This window comes from Pipistrellus hanaki, assembly GCF_964339955.1.
Source record: "Pipistrellus hanaki genome assembly, chromosome: 12".
NCBI classification, from domain to species: Eukaryota; Metazoa; Chordata; class Mammalia; order Chiroptera; family Vespertilionidae; genus Pipistrellus; species Pipistrellus hanaki.
The window spans coordinates 21,674,842-21,695,004 of NC_140514.1; the positions used below are offsets into that span (position 1 = coordinate 21,674,842).

General features: G+C 49.7%; 1 protein-coding gene across 2 annotated transcripts in view; it reads left to right on the forward strand.

The window, feature by feature from the left end:
• Positions 1-18,039, forward strand: part of PRKCE (protein kinase C epsilon) — a 436,087-nt gene extending 418,048 nt beyond the window's left edge. For both annotated transcript variants that reach the window (XM_084901004.1, XM_084901005.1), the window contains one exon: positions 15,128-18,039. In XM_084901004.1, the coding sequence (XP_084757130.1) occupies positions 15,128-15,274 (147 nt within the window). In that variant the 3' untranslated portion in view covers positions 15,275-18,039. The remainder of the gene's footprint in view (positions 1-15,127) is intronic.
• The last annotated feature ends 2,124 nt before the right edge of the window (positions 18,040-20,163 follow it).

Genomic DNA, 20,163 nt, shown 5'->3' on the forward strand with positions numbered 1-20,163 from the left:
TGTGGATTCATGGAGGAGAGTCTCTCCCTGGCATAGAACAGACAGGAACCATGTGCAAACCCAGCAGAGGAGAATGCCCTGAGATTTCAGGAGGCTGAGAAGCGCTGGTCCCCAAAAAGCCCCAACAGAACTGGGGTTCCTCACTGGGGCTTCCACCCTCTGGTCTGAGCTCTGGGCCAAGGGAAAGTGCAGACCGGGGAGGAGTGACCCTGGAGCAGTCCCTGACCTCCCAGAGTGAGGGAGAGGTGTGGGGCAGGTGTGAGCTTTGTGTAGGCCTGAGGGATGGGAGACAAGGAAGGAAGGAACCAAGAGGCCAAGCATGTGACAGGGATCCCCACACCGCTGTCCCTGGCCAGGAGTGCAGGTGCTCCTGTGAGCAGAGGTGTGAAGGGGCCCTCAGGTACCGGCAATAGGAGTACTTCCCTGGGTCAGGGGTTGAAACCAGCTGGGGCCAGGAGGGACTTCATCTCCCCCTGGAGCTAAGGGACCTATGCTCTCCTTCCTGCCCCCCCCCCCCCCCCCAGACAACCCCCACCTGGAGCAGAGAGCAGTAATCCGCATGCTGCCTTTGCTGAGGGGCTCCAGTGGGCTCAGAGGCCCTGCCACCCCTGAGGGGCAGGGACTGTCAGGGACGCCCACAAGTCTTCAAGTGTCAGCCTTCCCGAAGTCCCATGTAATCACCGCCTTGGAAATAACTTCTGTGCACTCACCCTCCACAGACCTCCCGAGCTATCCTCGCCACCTGGGGGCAGGGGAGAGGATATTTGTTCCGGTGGCTTCAATTCAGTCTGAGGAAAGAATGAGAATATCTGAAGGAAGGCGCTAAAAAGGAAACCTTACTTTGCACAACGAGGCATTTCTGATCACATTTCCAGCTGAATGATGTCCATCCTAAAAGAGTTCTCAACGACAGGTCTCGAAAGACTTAAATGATTCAAATATCGGATCACATTAAATCCCTCAGACTAGAGATTTCTCTTTGGAGAAATAGCAAAATCGGGATGGAAAAGAAGAGTCCTCATCTGATTAGCAGGTTGGAAAGGTGCCCCAAACCTGCCCCTAAGTTGAAAGTTCTTTCTGAAAAAGGTTAACAGCATGGCCCTGAGTCATCAGGGGGCTTGTGGAGAGCAGAGGTGAATTTTAAGTTACATTAAGGCCCACCACTCTGATGACTAGACTGTACTTCTCATCTCTGAAAGCCTTGCAGGACCAATGTGAAAACTCACGTAAGGCTTTTATAAGCCTCCTCCCCTCCAGCTGCTCCCTGATTAGCTCTTGCAGGGATGGGTGCCTGCCTGGCTCAGAAACCCCCAGTGAGGATGGCTCTGGTCTTGGATCTTAAGAATGGACTTCAAGTAAAAGGAAAGACTCTGAGAAGGGGAGTCATGTCCAAGCAAACATCACCAGCCTTGCCAGCATCGCCAGCACTTGGCAGTGGCCTTGAGCAGGCAGTGTGTGACTTAGCAGACAAGGAAACCAGGTGCAGACACCTGGTCAGAGCTGATGCTCCCCGGGGCATCCGGTCAAGGGCCTGGGACTGTGTGGGAGCTCTCTCCTGTCCTGGGCTAGTTCCATTCACTCCCTCCCTTCGGACATCACACCCGAATGCCACCAATCCCAGAAACCAGCTGGGTAGCTACTGAACCTACTACCAGCTGGCTGTACTGAACCTGAGGGGGCTTGTCTGTCTGAGTCAGGGAGTTGGTTTTGCCTGGTAGTAGATGGTGATGAAGCTGGTAAAGGCCAAGTCATCCTGTCTAGGATCTGTGAAGAGCCAAGATGTAGTGACATGTTTTCTAGAGTCCTACCCATTCCCACTCCCACCACACAGTTGGCTCCCCTCCCTGGCAGAGCCTTCTGGTGGGCACGGCGGGTCTGTACTCTGCCAGGCTGGTGCAGCTGGAGGCTGGGGTCCCTAGATCACCCCACGGAGGCTGAGCATGTGTGTGGGGGGGGGCACAGCTCCAGGGCCCGATTCCCATCCCCTCCCCCAGCTTCACCCTCTGAAGATAGCACCAAGGAGATTGTCCAGATCCACAGCTGGAATTTGGCCTCTGGTCAGGTTCTGTCACATACCTCCACTGGCTGCTGTCCCCTCCAGGCCTTTGGCTTCTTAAGATGTTTGCTAAACTGAGATAGCTGCTCCCTGGCGCCTGAGCCTCCTCTCACCCCTGCCCTGATTCCCCAGCTGTCACTAGTTCACTGGGTTTCCTGCCTTCAGGTCTATGTGTGCTGCTTTGCACTGGCCTCCACCCCAAAACACTTTCAGTGTCCCCCGTTTCCACATGATTTTCTTCTCGTTTACCCTCCAGCTGTATTTTACATCCCCCCTCCTCCATTTTCCCTTTCTTCCTCCTCCTGTCCACTCTCACACTCTACTGATGTTGTACAAGTCATGTGCATCAACACTTAACTGAAGCCTTGGTGCTGCCAAGCAGTAAAATCCGTGTTCCGGGGTGGCTGGCTTCAGAGCCAAGACACAGAGTGGGTGGCAGGCACCCAGCAGTGGGTGGGGGAATGGAAAAGCCAGCAAGGCTGGAGCCAAGGCCTTTGATGTTGGAGGCTCCCATTGGGAAGAAGTAGCCCGGATAGTGAGTTGCAAGGAGCCAGGGAGAGAATTGATTGGTCTAACCCACTGGGGATTAGGGTCCAAGGTGATGGTCTCATCTGGTTGCCAGTAAAAGTAGCACACTTAACTTTTATGTTCCTGGTGGGTTCTCCTTCTTTGGGATCATGGAGAGCAGAAGTGATATGTTTGGTGTGGTTGAAGGGCATCTTCTGACCTTGCAGATCTTGGAGGTATTTTGTTCCCTCCTAGCTTCTCTCCTGCATACTCCTCCTTTCCCCCCTCCATTTCCTCATTCAGAAAAAAAGCATTAGGCTCTGAGATTATGGCTCCCAGGACTTTGGGGGAAGCCAGTGGAGGAGAGGGAGATCTGCGTCCCAGAAACCTAGCTGTCCTCAGAGAAAGCCAAAGGCAATGAGGCAATGCTGGCCAAGTAAACTTCTCTTTGTGTGCGTGTTCTCTCTTTTCAAGTTTGCTTCAGTGTGAATGTCCCTCTTTAAGGTAAGGCCTCCAGAGTGGGGAGTCTCTCCAGGTAGGTGAGCCCTCAGGCCTGGTGACATGGAGGCCCCTTTTCAATCTCATGGTTCGTGTTCATCCAGCCATCACACTGCATGGCGGGACGCCCCGGGAGGCCTTCCCTGCATGCTCCTGCATGACCGGGCTGTGCTGGGAGGAAACGGGGAAGTGGGCTTGAGACCCTCACACCCTCACCAACGTCGTGGCCCGAGGAGGAGCCCCACTGACCAGGCAGCCCATCCCCTAAAGTCAGCCCCCTTGCCCAGGGACCACCTGACGGCGTGGACCACAAAGACAGAGCCCAGGTGATCATTGCAGGCTGTCCCCATCCTCCACCTGTCAGAGCAGAAGCAGGACCCAGGCAACTCCTGAGCCCATCAGTTGCTACAGCCCCCCGACTGCTCATGCTGTAGTGAGAGCCTTTATTTTTTATTTTTTAAATATATTTTTATTGATTTCAGAGAGGAAGGTAGAGGGAGAGGTAGAAACATCAATGATGAGAGAGAATAATTGGTAGCCGCCACCAGGGATTGAGCCCCACAACCCGGGTTCAAACCATGACCTCCTGGTTCATAGGCCAGCGCTCAGCCACTGAGCCATGCCAGCCAGGCATAGTGAGGCTGCAAGGTCCTTCAAAAAGCTAGGACTCTGATGCAGGGCTGGAAGGCAAAAGAAAAGTTCAGGAACCTGTTTGTAGTTGTTGGCCCAGAGGTGGCTTGGTACAGTGAGCATGGCACTGGCTTTGACCTCAGAGAGACTGGGGTTGAATAAAATTGCTATCACAGGAGAGCCATGTGAACCTGAAAATACACTTCAACCCCAGACTTCTGAGCCCCCTGACCTCCTTATCTATGAAATGGGAATGAGAATACCTGCTCACAAGATCATGAACAAGCCCAAGATACTTTAGACTCTCAGTACATTTCAGTTCCTCTCTCTTCATTCACCACCCTACACCCAGCCTGTTAAAGATCCTCTTCCTTTCACCCTGAAACTCCCAGAATTAACACTTCAGGAATGCAGGAGGCGGTATGAGGCTAGGATGCTGTAGAATCAGATGCAACCAGATTCCAGTTTGTAAGCTCTTGGGAACATCATCTCTCTGAGCCTCAGTCTGCCAACCCATAGACTGGGAGTAGTAGTATCTACCACACTGGGTTGCAGTGAAGAGTAAAAAAGCTGAATTGTGTGACCTGATTAGACAGTCCTTGAGGTACAGTGAGCACCCGGATGGTGTGAGGCTGATAGCGATGGAGACAGTGGAGGTCTAGGCAGAGGGAGGCTGTATGGAGCAATAGCCCTGTTCCAAAGGGTTGGGAGAGCCAGGAGTTCAGATGAGTGAGGACACCATGCTGTAACATAAACACTTGAGGAATACTAGGTCATAGGGTAAACCCAGGGAGTCTTGAGGTTTGGAAGAGGACAAGGGGAACAGATGGCATGAAGAAGAAGCCTCCCCAGACAGGCTGGGAGGCAGGGTCTCTGTGTGTCACGAGGACCTCTTCCCACCTGCAATCTTGGAAAAGATCCTGGCCAGGTAGGACCACTTGAATAGTGTCCTCCTGCCCATCTCTGCAGAGAAGACTGAAGGGTGGCCTGACAGCCGGGAGTGGAGGGGCAGTAGTCAGAGGCTGAGTAACGTGCATCAGAGTAAAGCAGAAAGAGCATTAAACCTTCCCCATGGGAGGGCTTGGTCCTCTAGCCCTGAAGCCAGGATTTGTTCTTCGAAGGTTGCAGGCACCAAGGGACCTTCTACAAGCTCAGCAGGTTCCCCCTGCCCACCCCAACCTCCAAGTCCAGGACCCTGATTCTCCAGGGCACTTCTGTCATAGAGAAAAAAAGCCCTTGGAAACCCAGTTTTGCACATGGGTGGGATGGGGAGAGTGATTAGTACCCTGTTTACTCTCCACTGTGTATGCTGGGGTAGTGGATGGTAATAGTTGGGAGATTTGGCCTAAACCTGACACTCATGTTATTTTTGAATCCTGGGATTTTACAAACACACAATAAATTCGTGAAGGTTCATTAAGGTACCACATCAACCTCAGTCTCTTCAAAGTGAGAAGACCTGGCCCACAAGCCTGCAGCCACTGAGCCTCCATGTTATTCTGGCTCCTCCTGGCTGGGACTTACTTTAATCGCAAAGTGGAGCACAGCGCTTGGATGTCAGTGGCCTATATCAGCTGAGCTCAGCTGGAGGAGGAGAGAGAATGGCTAGGACAGTGAACTATGTTTCTTGCCTTAAGTAGAGAGATGGGAAGATAAGCCAGAGTAGGGCTTATCAACAAAGTAAACCAGGCCTTGACTTTGGGCATCAGTCCCCCTCCCCACAGCTGCTGGCCTCTCAACGAGTGTTAAAAAGGAGGAGGTCTTCCTGGAGAGGCGTGGCGGGTCTAGGATACACGTTCCCAGGTCCCTGGGGTGTGGGTGTTCCCCCAGATGCTTCAGAGTACAGCCCCCCCAAACATGGGATTTGAGGATTTAGCCCCAGATGTGCCACAAGCAGTGAGTAAAGAGGAAAATGCTGGGCAGCGCTGGGTGCTGGTGCCTGCTTTTGGTATCTGAGCAAGTCACTGAGTTTCTCTGCTCTCTTCCTGTAAATGGGACCTTACACAATCCTGAAGATTTGTTCCAGCCATAGCCACTGCATTTCAACATCCTGGAGGACAGGGATTTGAGGGTTTTTAAAGTCACCGTTACTGTAATAAAATGTACATAGCATAAAACTTACTCATTTCAAGTGTACATTTTCATGCATTTTAACACACTGATGCACCCACATAACCCTGAGCACAATGAATAAATAGGACACCTCCAGAGTCCAAACAGGTTCCCAAGGGCCACAGCAGATCTCTTCTAGATGTCACATATATGGAGCCGTGTAGTGTGCTCTTTTTTGTGTCTGGCTTCTTTCATTCAGCATCATGTGTTTGCAGTTTGAGAACTGTGTTTTTAACTTTTTCTTATGGAAAATTTAAAATGTGTACCAAAGTAGAGAGAATCCCCATGTGTCCATTACTCTCAACAGTTAGCAAGATCTGCTTACTCTGTTAGGGGAGGGCTTTTTAAAAAATTATGTTTTTATTGATTTCAGAGAATAAAGGGAAGGGAGAGAGAGACCAAAATATCAATGATGAGAAAGAATCATTGATCGGCTGCCTCCTGCATGTCCTACACTAGGGATTGAGCCCGTGACCCAGGCATATGCCTTGACCCCTAGTTCACGGGTCAACACTCACCACTGAGCCAGGCTGGTTGGGCAGGAGGGCTTTTTACCTGTTAGTTACCCAGCTGCATCCTCAGCAGTGGCTCCTAGCACACAGTAGGAATTGACTCTGTGTGGAATGAATGGTGTAGATCTACAGTGTTTTTCCAGAGAATGTTTCTCTCTTAGCTCCATCTCTAAATTCTCTTCTCACCTTTTCTGGCCCAAGACTGAGTCCAGATTATGCCTGGGAATTTGGGGACAAGATCCTGCATTAGGAAACCTGAAATCATTTCATGGTAAAAGGAGGTGGGTGACGTCATCTTGACTTGAGAGTGTTTACAGTGTTTACCGTTCCGTTTCAAAGGCAGCAAGCAGAGCACTAATGAACCCTGGGCCAAAAGAGCTGATCTCTGTCTAGAACGTTTTCATAAATAAAGAGGGAAAAGATTAGTAAGTGGAGGAGCAGGGTTCTTCCAGGGCCAGATTGCAGGTTTTCCTTTGGGTACCAACAGTTATCCCTGGAAAGCTAAAGCCAACAGCTGTCAAACATAACACTGCTTTGGAAAGTAGCTGATAAATGAGCAAGGGCCCGGGGTTAGAGGCAGAGCCGGGCCAGGTTTGCCATTCTGCGCCTACCACATTCAGCGGGAGACTTGAGTCCTGCCGCGGCACGCCTGCTGCATGGGGCCAGCTCGCTGCGGAGCCTGGCTCAGCAGCTCTGGCCTCAGGCAGCCTGCAGCAGGCAGGGCACGGTCTCCTCCCCAGACTATTTATTCCTGGATATCCACACTGTGCTCTCCGCACGTTTTTCAGTTCCAGGCACCTTTTTCCTGCTTCGGGATCTACCCAACAGTGGGTTGTAAAATCAATTTAGTGTGTCAGGTGCAGACAAACTTTTAATGAAAGATGGGATGGGATGGGATGGGATGGGATGGGATGGGATGGGATGGGATGGGATGGGATGGGGAGGGAGAATGAGATATGGAAGGGTATAGGATGGGGAAGGGATGGGAGGGGAGGGAAGGGAAGGGAAGAGAAGGGAAGGGAAGGGATAAAACATTAGACTAGTACATAGAATACATCACACAGAGTAAAGGTAGTGTAGAGCTTACTGAATCTTTTCTTATAGTGTTACAATGAGGTGCTGTGCATGAGGTCATATATAAAAATGCATTTTTAACTGTTGCTGATAATGGAAAGTTTTAAAGGCAATGCCTCTCTTCACCCTGATGTCTAAGAAATGACCCCAAAAGGTGTCATGGGAGTGGCGGCCTCATGCCTGGTGAGGGGGACAGGGCAGAACACAGTTGTTTGTTTCTTTCTCTGTAACACGGCAACAACACTCCTGGCAGAGCCACTCAGCGCTTTGCACACATGAACGCATTGACGCCTCTCGGCAGGAGGCAGGCCGCCACACGCCAGGGACAAGGGCCTGGGGGTCAGAACAAGCTGAATTCATTCCTGGCTCTTTCCTCCAGCTGGTGTGCGTGCACCTTGGCCAAGCCGGTTCCTAATCTTAACAGCGGGGGTTGTGGCCTCCAGTCGGGCTGTGTGCGGGGTTCAATGAGTCAGGCAGGTAAAGCACTTAGGAAAAGTGAGCTTTATTCTGCTTTGCACATGAGGACACTGAAGCTGTGCCAAGCACTGTGCTGGTACTGGAAATACAAAACAGCAGCCACGCAGATGTAGCTTTCAGCCTAATGGCCAAAACAGTGATCGAGTAAGTTGGTATCTAGTCACACTGATGAGGAGGAGGAGGCCAGGAAAGAGAGGCATGGGGCAATCCAGCTGAAGGAGAAGGATCAGCCTGGGTTGTGGGCAGTCCTCCCTCCCCCACCCCCACCCCCGCTACCACCCCAGAGGGGCATTACTTTTTCACATAGCAGAGTGGTCTCAGGGATGGTTTCCCAGCTCCTTTGCTGCATTTGAGAGGGAAATGGACCCTCTCCTGCTTTCGTTTCTGGTCTTGGAGGGTGGCAATGTGAGAAAAAAATTGCCTTCTGCCTCCTCTGGGGACTCAGCAGTATCCATGTAATTAACTGGGAGCTTCCCAGGCCGGGCTGTGATCAGGGCATCGCCAATTATGGGAGATGCAGCCAGTGGGACTCACCATGAGACCCCACTGTCTTGCTGGGGGCCCCAGATTCATGGGGCCCTTAGAGGCTTGGTGGCTCTTCACCAATGCATGCCAGCAACCAAGGCCACTATACCACATTGGCTCTCTCCTTTGGACCAGGGATTGGCCAGAAACTAAGTGGCTTCCCATTTTTAAATGCCATGAAACGAATTATTTGTTTTTAAAGAGTAAAGGGGTCTTGCTTTTCTGCTCCCCTAAAAGGTGGAAGTAACTTTTCCAAATAGAGTAGAGGTCTCAAACTGGAGAATTGTGCAACCCATTCATTTTAAAATTAGGAGATCTGCCATGAGTTTTTGATATCCTCCTCCTGAACAAAATGAATCTCTCCTATCGTGAGGTACAAGGTAATTTTCCTCCTAACATGAGTCTCTGCTATCATTCTCCCAAATAAGATGGAAAACGTGACCGTGGCTGGTTGACTCGCAGTGGATTTAACCACACTCCCAGAGAGTGCTGGCAGGGCTGGGTGTGAGCTTTGTCAGAGTGCTTTTGTAGAGGGCAAGATAAAGGGTTCTGAGCCTGACCTGTCTTACATTCTATTTTTATGAGCATCTTGATAGGGAGATGGGAGTCATGCCAGTCAAATTTTAGGGTGACCAAAAGCTGAAGGCTATATGCCAATAAAGACAGGATGAAAGAATTAAAATAACATTTTCATAGTAGTTTAAAGTTTAGGCAAGCTTTACTTGGAGACTCTTTTATAACCCTTGGCAATCTAGGTATATTTATTATCCCCATTTTTTTGCTAAATAAATTGAGATTCAGAGAGGGAAATTATAGAATCATTATTTATGGTTATCTTGACAGGCTAGAAATAAATACCAAAATATGAAGAAATCAGGGCTAAACATGAAGGATCACATTTAGATTAGAAAAGTCAATTTGTAGAACATTGGGGGTATGCATTTGTTTCCTACGGCTACCACAATACACACTGGGGAGATGAGAATAGGGCCCACCCTAATGACTTCCTCTTAATTTGAGTACATCCCTAAAGACCTTAATTCCAAATCAGGTCCCCTTTTGAGGTACTGGGAGTTAGGGTTTCAACATACCTATTTGGGGGACACAAGTCAACCTATAACAGGGTTCCATTGGATTGGTACAACTGTGACTTATCACAGCTACTTAAGAAATGATAAAACCTTGATAACTATCTTAGACATCGATTTAATTTGAGGCTTTCCACCAGGCAGAGGGTCATGCCATTGAACATGGCAATGCTCAGACCAGAGTGGAGACTGGATCAGCTTTGGCCACCACGCTTTAAGGAGGAGGTGGATGAAGGACAGTAGGGAACCACAGAGAATATGGACAAGGTGCTGTGACAGGTTCTGTGGCCAGCCTCGGGCCCCATGAATTCTCTGTACCTTTTGCTCTGTTTTCGATTAAAAAAAAAAAAAAAAGTCCAAAAGTATGGCCGGTTCTTGGTTAACAAAATGGAAAGGGAGTGGGGGATGGAGGACTATGTTTAGAGAAATTCCTAGGTAAATGGTAGTTAACTTGAAATTCTTTTCCAACCCAGCATTCCAGCCAGGCAAGACACTGTGGAGCCAAGCTGCAGTTAACTGATGTTGCGAAAGCATTCTCGTTGTTGAAATTCTTGCCTTTTCTTTTAGAATATTGTAAAAAAGAAAATGGAGCTCAGATAAGACTATTGGCATTTCAGAGCTAGGAGGAATTGACTGTTACAGTAAGTGAAGTTATTTTGAGCAAATGGTGTGTGTCCTGCTTTGCACCAGGCACCTGGAGGGATATGAGAGAATATCAGGACGCACGTAGACTGTGAGAGGAAGGGACCAACGGTGGGATCCAGGAGGTACTATGGGGACCGGGAAGAGGGTGAGATGAGGTGAGGCTGGTGGCAGGGGGATTTGGGGAGTTGGAACAGGACATGGGACCTCAAGGAAAGCTGGCATTTTGGAGACCAGTGCAGGTCACAGTCATGGGCAGGACACCCCAGTCATTCTACCTAGGTTCTTGCTGTCATTCCAAGCAGAGGTGAAGAGGTGGGCAGGGACAGCAAGGCAGCCACATGAAAGCCATTCCCGGGCCCCAGCCTGTAATCAGTTAGCTCTCTAGGGCTTTAAATCCTAGAGAGCTCTCTCCTGAGGATCGGATGGAGACAGAAGCAGGCATCACTGGCTCCTCTGAGGGCTTGTGTCTGTGACCTCAGTTCAGTAAGGGTCAGGAGAGACTTGCATTGGCCATAGAGGCAGCAAGCATGCCTGCCCATGTCTGTGCAGGGCTCCAAACCCTAGCACACCTGGCTGAGACCCGGGGCTCAGGGGCCTCCCAGTGATTTGTAAGATGAGCTCAGTGGCTTTGCTTCGGAGATGCCGTTTCTCAGAAGGCCCTGATGTGACGTTAGCTCAGTGACGAGGGCATGGGGCAGGAGGCAAGGGGGGAGAGGGTGTTCCAGGCAGAGGACCAGCTGTGCAAAGGCTTGGAGGCAGGAACAAGCCAGCAAGTCCAGAGAACTTTGTGGGAAATGATGCTGGCCAGATAGGCAGGGATGAGATCCTGAAGGGCCCTGGAACTGTGTGTGTGTGTGTGTGTGTGTGTGTGTGTGTGTAAGAACCTGAGCTTTCCCCAAGAGCAGGGAAGTGCTGATAGAAGAGCCTCAGCCACTGGAGGAAGCACTGGAATGTTTGGATTTGGAGGCATACAGAGAAATGTAAGACTTAGCCCCTGCCCCTAGCAGTGCATGGCGCTGATGGGCAGATCATATGGACTGTGCTGGGTAACAGCCATGCTGGGCATGGTGCCTGCCCATGGCACACAAGTTCTAAGACTCATGGGCAGAGTAGAAACTCACATTTATTGGGTGCCCATTAGTATCAAGGGCATGGAGTCGCCTAACATCTGGCATCTCAAGGCACCTGTTACCACCTGCATTTTACAGATGAAAGATTGAGGCTCCAAGAGTGGCCTCACACAGTGTCATATAAGCAGAAAGGGACGATGCAGGGATGAGAAGTCAGCAGGTGCTCTTTCTCCTCCTCTATGCAGCCTCTCCTCAGTGTGGGCCAAGGACTGGGGGATGGCTTCATGGGAAGATATGGTCTGAAGAGTTAGAAGTTTGTTCCACGTGCCCCAGTGTCACCCTTCAGGCTGTGCAGTGTGGGCTGAGTCAGGCTTAGACATTAGGGAGGCATCTGGGATAACAAGGGGCTAGGGGGCCAGGGAGTGTCTCTGGGAGTTTCCCCATTGGAATCTTGGAGTCCAGTTTTGTGCCTGTGAGGAAGGCAGCAGCTTCCCAATGAATAAAATCGTTAAGTGAAGGATATAATTCCCAGTTCCCCTCAAATTTGAAGATGCTCATTTTGCTGCATACATGCTATGTATGAATAGGCAGTGGTGCTTCCCAGAGATAATTGCTTTGGAAAACTTCCCAAGTCTCTAAGGCTAATAATCAGGAATGGCACATAGTGTGGATGCTGGCTATTTGAATTGGAAATAAATACCAAATCAAGGAGGAGATGTCCAAGGAAAACAGGGCCTGGGCGAGGTTGCATAAGAGGGTGGATGAGCCAAGTATGTTTTCGTGCAGAGCTCTTAAAGAATGGCACCCTCGCTCAGATGCCACAGATGATTCTGAACCCTGGAAAGTCCAGAGCTGAGCCAGAGGGCTCCCCAAGGGAGCCTGCCATGGGGCTAGAGGTCCTCTGAGAAGGACATTCCTGGCTGTGTTGACTGAGCCTGATTCCCGGTACATAATCAGCGAGTTGTGAAATTCAGATATCGTATGGAATCTAGGTCTGTCACATGCTTAGCTGACCTCAGGAGACAAAACCCGTTTCCATGACTAATAGACACCCATGACTGAAAGGCGAAGCACAAACAAGTAGATAATCAGGGAGAGCCGACGCCGAGCCCTTGCACACTCCCCGGGTGCTCTACCTTGTCAGTGGCCAGTGAGAGTGAACTGGCACGGAGGGGGTCTTGCCCTGAAAGGACAGGTGACCAGGGCGTGGCCCATCCTTGGGGATGTTACATTGTGTGTTCCTCCCGCCCCATCTCGTGGCCACTCTTGTTCACCTAGCTCCTAGCCCTCTGCCTGCTGGTCCCTTTTGCTCTCCTGCCCCATGGCTGCCTTCTGGGATGATCCTCAGTACTTCCCAAGTCACTGGCACCTTCTCCCCCTCCCACGCCTCCTTCTGGACTCATTTCATCCCAAATTGCAGGCCCATAGCCTGTAACCCCTCCTCACTCAAAGTGCATCCCTCCTTCCACAGAGACCTTCAGGAGAGGCATCACCCGCCCTTTCCCCGAGGTACCGGCCCTCCCAAGTCCCATGCGAGTCACTGTGGAGGGTGGGCTTCTTTCCCCTTCTAATTCCATCTCTGCTCAGGGCCCCCTTTATCCTTTTACTCTGTACACACTGGAGATTGAAACAGATAGTCCTCCTGTAGAGGTGACTAAGCCACTAGACTTGACTTGCCATTTCAAGAACAACATATGCTTCCTTCAGCTGCAGGTCCTGTTCCCACCACTTGGGTTCTCTCTATCTCCTCTGTCACCCTCCACCCCCAAGATCTCTGACACCTGCCTACAGTGCAGCTCAAGCCCAAGAGATGCCAAGCCGCCTTGATGGGTTCTGGGAGATTATCTCATCCCTGCTCCATGCATCATCTGATTCTGATTTCAGCCTAGGCAGTTTGCACACAGTCTCCCCTACTGAGGTCGCCCGGTCCACATTACGCACAGGCTCCTCCACCCACAGCTCGGTGCCACCAGACTGGCCTGCTGGCAAACCTTCCTGGCTTTATTGCAGTCTAGCGGCTTTGCCTAAATATCTCCTGATAGAATCTGACCCTGGCCATGGCTTCCCACTTCTCCAGTAAGTCCACACCATGAAGGCATACGCTGGGACCTGGACTGGAGTCTGGCTGTGCTGTTAGCTAGTGGCTGACTCTGGCATGTCACCTCTGTGAACTACGGTTTCCTCACCTGTGCCATCAGGATAATAAGACCCCGTGCCAAGGATCAAATGAGCAAATAAACGTGAAGGTGCTTTATAAACTGTAAAGCAGCATCCCAAGCCAGGTCCTGAGGAACTCTGCTCCGGGAGAAAATCTATGTGGAGTTTGAGGAGGCCTGACCTGAGCAGCATGTACTGGGTTTCTGGCCCTAGGACGTCTCAGAGCCTTTCATTTGCCAACATGCATAGCAAATGCAGGCAAGGCACAGGGTACACAATAAAGCTTTATCTCAAAACCACTTATTTCATAGACTACTTTTTCACATCTTTTAGGTTACTATTTCCTACAGATCAATGCATCTATTAATATTATGCCTCCTATAAGTAATAATGATCTTTCCACAAGATTGATTCCATCATCCAGGTCGCTGTCCTGGGTAACACCAGTTAGTCTGTGTCTGAAAAGGTATTACCAGCAGCCTTCCATCTTCTCAGCTTTGCGCTGTGGACCGTGAGGGACAGGGGCTGATATGGAAGGCTCCACAGTCAGACTCCACTCTGGCCTCCCGCCATCCTCACGCTGGACTCCGCCCCAGGCTGCATGGGGAACCCATTGTCCTGTGTACTCATCTTTTCTGTTCCTGCCCCCTGCTTTCGTCCCATCTTTCTTTCCGACAAGGCGCCTTTCTCCCATCTCTACCAACATGATTGTAACTCAGTCTTTAAGTCTCAGCCAAGCCCTCACTTCTCCATGCAAGTCTATCTAACCAATGCAGACTGTCTTGTAGGAAAACACAGATATTTACATTATGATTCAATAACAGTAGTAAAATTACAGTTATGAAGTTGCAAAGGAAAAAATTTTATGGTTGGGGGGTCACCACAACATGAGAAACTGTATTAAAGGGTCGAGGCATTAGAAACCACTGCCCTAGAGGCAGAGAGCATTAGATACACTTCCTGTTTTCTCCCCCGGCCACTCCAAATGGGGGAACGGGACAGGAAGGGTGGGGGTCCTTCTGAGCTGGGTGGGTTTATTTGCCCCATCAGTTATTCAGTACACGTCTATGGCTGGGAACCCAAGGTTGAATAAGATAAGGCCCCTGCCTTTAAGAAGCTCTTGAGACAAAAGCATAAACGATTCCTTGTGAGCTAGAGTGCTGAGTGTAATAATGGAAATAATACGGGAGCACAAAATAAGATTCATGGTGAGAGCAGGTTGGGACCAAGGCAGGATTCCCAGAAGACATTCCCTCCCCTACCCATTTGCCTGTCATAGGGAGGATGTCCTATGGAGCAGACATGGCATGGGGTTCTACGTCTAGGGGAGAAAGAGCACTGGAAGCTTTGTGGGAGGGGATTTGAGTTTGTTACCATGGTTACAGAGAAGGAGCTCTCAATGAAGCCAGAGGGTTAGGGCAGGTGCTGGAAGGGGGAGTGTGAGATGGAAGCTATGCATCCCACTCTCCCAAACACACGCACGCACACACATGCACACATACAGTCTGTGGGAATCCCACTTCCCTGCTTTTCCATCATACCCTCTCACTCCTTCTTCCTTCTCACCTGGACTCATTTTTTTCCTTTCCAAGTCCTCTGTTACCTTCTGGTCCTGGGGCCATCCATCGTGACCTCATTGGAACAGCTCCGTGTCTGCTCTCAGTAGCTAGTGTCCTGCTTTGGCGAGAGGCTGGTCAGCGCGATGCCCACTCCCTGTGGGGGGCCCCGGGGAGGAAGGTCAGCCTGGAGTCAGTGCTTTCTCTTTTCTTCTCACAGAAAACCAAAAGAGATGTCAATAACTTTGACCAAGACTTTACCCGGGAAGAGCCAGTACTCACGCTTGTGGATGAAGCAATTGTGAAGCAGATCAACCAGGAGGAATTCAAGGGCTTCTCCTACTTTGGTGAAGACCTGATGCCCTGAGCATTCCCCCACAAGTGGAGTTCGGTGATGCTGCAAGAAGGGGTGCCGTGAAGATGGCTGTTTTCCAGAGGCTCAGAAGGTCTTGAACTACTTCTTCTCCCCGGAGCCCCGATCTCTGTCTACTCTATTTATTGCATTCCCTTCGCCCAAGCCAGCTCCTGCCTCCTCCTGCCTGGTGACCAGCAGGCACTCTTGGCTCTCGGCGCACCAGAAAAGCAGCACCATGTTGGGCCGGCTGTTAACTGGACATGTCGCTGTGTTTGGTCTGTTGGGGAGCTGTTTCCACTTCTCAGGGGCTAGTGGCAGTGAAGCGACTTCAGTTGTTTTCACTGCAAAGGAAGATGTAAAAGGCAAGCAAGAAGATTCGGGCTCTGCCATTGGGCATAGAATTCCAACAACTCCTGCTTCTTCTCATCCCTCCAGTCTCCCCGCCTGCTGTCCTCTGCCCTTCTGTCTGGAGGAAGAGACTGCTTCTTCAGCCTGAAGGGGGGCAGGGGGGCACCCTGAGGTGTGCCTACAAGGGAGAGAGACTGGGCGATGCGCAGGTGGGCTGCCTGTTGGTTTGTCTGGAATGGCTAATTCTTGCTTGCTCTGGTGTTGGCTTGGGGACATGCCAAAGTTGTGGAAACATGCATCTTGTAGAAGAAATTACTCTTCTTGAAAAAGAAAATTTGATTTTGCACTCTCTTGACATTTGGAAAAGATACCCTCACGTTTGCTAATTGGCCATCAGATGAAGATTCCAATGTTAATACAGGTTGATATTAAAGGGCTAATATGCAACGAGAAACCAGTCGTCCAAGGTTGATACTCTTCATGCATCCATGGCGCACGGGGGCTGTACGAACGGAGAGGAAAGGAAACAGGAGCGGTCCTCATCGTTAACATTCTGCCTGAACACGAAGGCCACCGCCCTGACGGCCACGACCCCTGGGGTTCTCGCCAAACTCTGCTCCCAGATTCTCTTCCCAGTTTCGTCCTAAGTTCCCAGCATTCACTCTATTTATTTCCTGCAGCAGTGTGTTATTTTTGCGCACTTCTACAAAATGGTAGTACTACTGTGTTGTGGTTTTTGAACATGAAACATGTAAAGTTGAATATGAAGTATCTGCTTTTGGAACTAGCAGAGTGAGGTTCAACATGGGTCATGCAGAGCCTGTCAAGAGACTGAAAAGCAACTGGCCTGGACTCTGACGCTGTGGCCGGGCGGACCGGAGGCTTGTTTCTGTGTGACACTGAGAGGCACCTCACGTGGACACTATTTAATGGCTGCGATGTTACCTCCTGTAGATACGCTAACAGTGTTATGTTCTTTTATTCCCAAGGGTTCTCTGTGGCTTTGTGTATATGCTTCCCGAAGGTCGTTTGATTATCTATTTTGCTGAGAACTGATTTAGCAGGGAATGGAATCCATTCCAACTGTTGCACGTGGATTTCCCAGCTGCCCCTAAATAAATATATACTTATGAGTGGCAAAGTGGCACCCTTGAAGCTTTTGCCCTTTTTGTACATTTGAGATTTTTTGTATATAGTGTTTGCTGCAAGGCCTGTGGAATTAATTCGTTGAATTTAGAGGTATCAACTGCTGCATGTTCAGGCATATTATAAAACTTTAGTCTATGAAAGAATAATTCTAATAATGTCCAGGTGCAATACTCTGTATGTGTATTGGTTCAAGTTACCGAGAGATAAGTTGTGTTTGTTTCTTGCGGGGGTTGGGAGGGGGGAGGGGAAGTCAGGGAGCTCCTGTGTATTGTTTATTTCATTTTGGTTTGTTTTTAAAGATGTAAACATATATTAAGCTATATTAAATCTCACATATAGTTCTCCTGGGCTCTGTTCTGCCCTGATAGAGATGGGGAAGAGGAAGGAATGTTTTTGGATGGTGGTGTCAAAGCCTGGACAGTAACCGGCTCCAGCCCATAGGGAGTTGCTGTCCATATTTGCACCTGGCTGGCCATAGCCTTTGTTACTCATGGTGACATTCAGTTCTCTTTTGTTTTTATTTTTTAAAAACTCAGGTGTAATTATTATCTGTTCTTATGATAAATTCAAATACTATGCTCTATCCATTTGTGTGTTTGGCACACCCGTGAAGGGATGAAGAACAGTGGGTTAATTTAATTTATCTTCGGTAACTTGACGTGCTGGGGAGAGACTATCTTTTGGTGTTGAGTACAAGCACAGAAACATCTTCATGGTGGCATCATCTCATATTTTTAGGAAGACATGACAATACTGCCCCTCATACTCATGCCTCACTCCTGCTCTCTCTTTTTCCTCTGCTTCCCTCGCCATGAGGAACTTTGAACCACCAGGCAAACTCCAACTGCAATGCCACGTGGCCTTCTCTGAGGGCCTGGTGGTGGTCCTATGCCGGTGGGGTTGGACCCTTTCAACGGGACAGCTGGCATTTTTGCTGGGAAGTCAAATAAGAATACATTCCACCCAGCAGCTCCAGGCAGTCGGTCAATAGGTTGCCTGGCCCAGGGACAGCCCCCTGTCGGTACCCGAAGCTCCAGGATTGCTGGCATGCCTCCTCCTTGGGGCTGGAGCGGATCCAGCTCTCACACGGGCGGACTGAAATCCCATGTAGTTTATAGGAAAGGGCTTGTGTGTTCCTTGAGTATTCATTGCTTCATTTTCGTTCTCACAAGCGTTTGGAAGCAGACACACTGTTACATTTCTGCTGATTCTAATCTTTCCAGCGCTCTCTCTCTCTCTCTCTCTCTCTCTCTCTCTCTCTCTCTCTCTCTCTCTCTCTCTCTCTCTCTCTCTCTCTCTCTCTCCCCCTCTCTCCATCCCTCCCTCTCCCTCTCTCAGAAAAGAAAAATGGAATTTAAAAAAAAAAAAAAGCCAAAAACACATGTGAAGGATAGCTGTCCTCCTGTGTTCTCTCATGATGGAAGTGAGAAACCTTATGGAGCGGAAACAGCTTTTTCCTCCGAAGGTGGAAAAAATCAATGCATTCTTGCTTTAAGGAAAAACAGAAGAAAGCTAAAAAAGAAATTACCTCTTTTTAAATTATGTGCAAACTAATTCTGGCTAAATAGAAAATGTATTCAATTTTAAGGATTTTCCTTTTTTTTTTTTTTTTTTTTTTGTATTGTGAAGCTTTATTTGTACATTTTACCCCCTTTCTGGATGTAATTTTAATCTCTTGCCATTCATTAGTGTTATTTCATTGTAAACATTATTGTGCCAAATGTACTGTATTCAAAAGGATGTGAATGTGTATTGTTTCTGAACCTAATAAATACAATGATGTTAAATCTTATTTCTCAGTCTCAGTGAACATCTTTTGTGTCTCCTCTGGGAGTGACAAGGTGGCACCAATGGAAACCAAGGCCTAGTTTCCACTTTCCCCTTGTCCTTTGATGATGCACAAAGGAGCCGATCACCTGATTTGCACACTGCCCTTGCCCACCTCAGCCTCGCCTCTGCTCTGGGACTGCCCGCCAGAGGGAGGAAGGGGCCTGAGGGACTGGATGTGGCACTGGGCTGCCTTGGAAGGAGCCGCTTGGGACATGGGCCAGCAAAGCAGGCAGCACGCTGTCTTCTCTAGAACCATGCTGGACCTCCACGCATCCAATGCTCAGTCGAGCCTCTTCAGGCCTCAGTCTCTGCCTACTACTCAGAACCTGGAGTCTAAGAAACTCCTCCCAGTCTGAGGGCCCCTGTCTGGCTGGGCAGGGAGTGCAGGCTGGCTTGTCTGTTCATGCAAAGCTACTGCCACCTTCTCTCTCAGCCACCTGAGTTCCTCCTTCACTCGGGGACTCCCACCTCCTCTGCTCCTGTGGTGCTGGCTCTCCAAGGCTCCTCCTCCTCTTCTTTCTCCAGCACGGATTTCTCAAGAATATTTGCAACTCAAAGGCATACTTGAGTTAACCAGAAACTTCAAGAAATCAAAATTCCCTGTTCTGGAAGAGTGGGGGAATGACTGCAGTTTTACTAGTGTCCTTGGTTACAGTTTTACTATGTGTCACTCTCAGAGGACGGGATGACCCAACTTGTCAGCCCATGAAGTCACTGCTTCATACGCCTGCCACCTGCCGATGGCTTTGGTATGTATATCATCCTGCAAGCGTCTTCCTCTCACAGTCTTTCCCTCCCAGCAACGTGGCCTGCCTCCCTCAAGACGTGAGCGTGGACCTCAGACCCACCCCACGAGGAAGGTTGTGTTTACCACATGGTTTCCTCTTCGATCAGGCAGCTGTTTCTAGGCAAGTGACCACCCCAGGAGAAGCAAACTTCCCTTCAGTGTGTCTGTCTTATCACGAATTTATATAAAAGTCGGGGGAGACAAATTAAAAGGAGCTGTTCTAGCAAGGCCAGAAGACGGCTCTGGACATTTCACTGGAGTCTACACCTCTCTTTCCCAGTGGCCCAGAGACTGCTCCAAAGTCCTGGTGATGTGAGAACTCCTCCTCCCAAATCCATGTGCTCCACCAATCACAGCGAAGCTCTAAGAAAGGCCAATTGCTAATTAGCACCCCTGGTTTGGACTTTCTCCCCCGACCTCAACCATGTTCCAGGCACTGGCAGGTGTGTTCCAGGGAAGCCCTGGCCACCGGTCCCTGGCAAGGGTAGATGCTGCCTGAGAGTGAGGTCAGGCCAGCCTCAGTCTTCAACCTGCCAGGCCAACAAATACCAGCCTCTGCCCACTGGAGCTGGCAGCTCCACTGGCTGCTTAGAGAGGCTCTGCAAAGAGTCTTCCCTCCTGGGCACCATCCAGGAATCCCATCCATGCTTCTTTTGTGAGGTGGTTAATCATTTCACATTTATTATCTCCCTTGTTCCAGACATTGTGCTCAGCACTTCACATAGGTCATTTTTTAAAACTTCACAAAAATCACATGAAGTAGATAGAATCCCATTTTATAGATGAA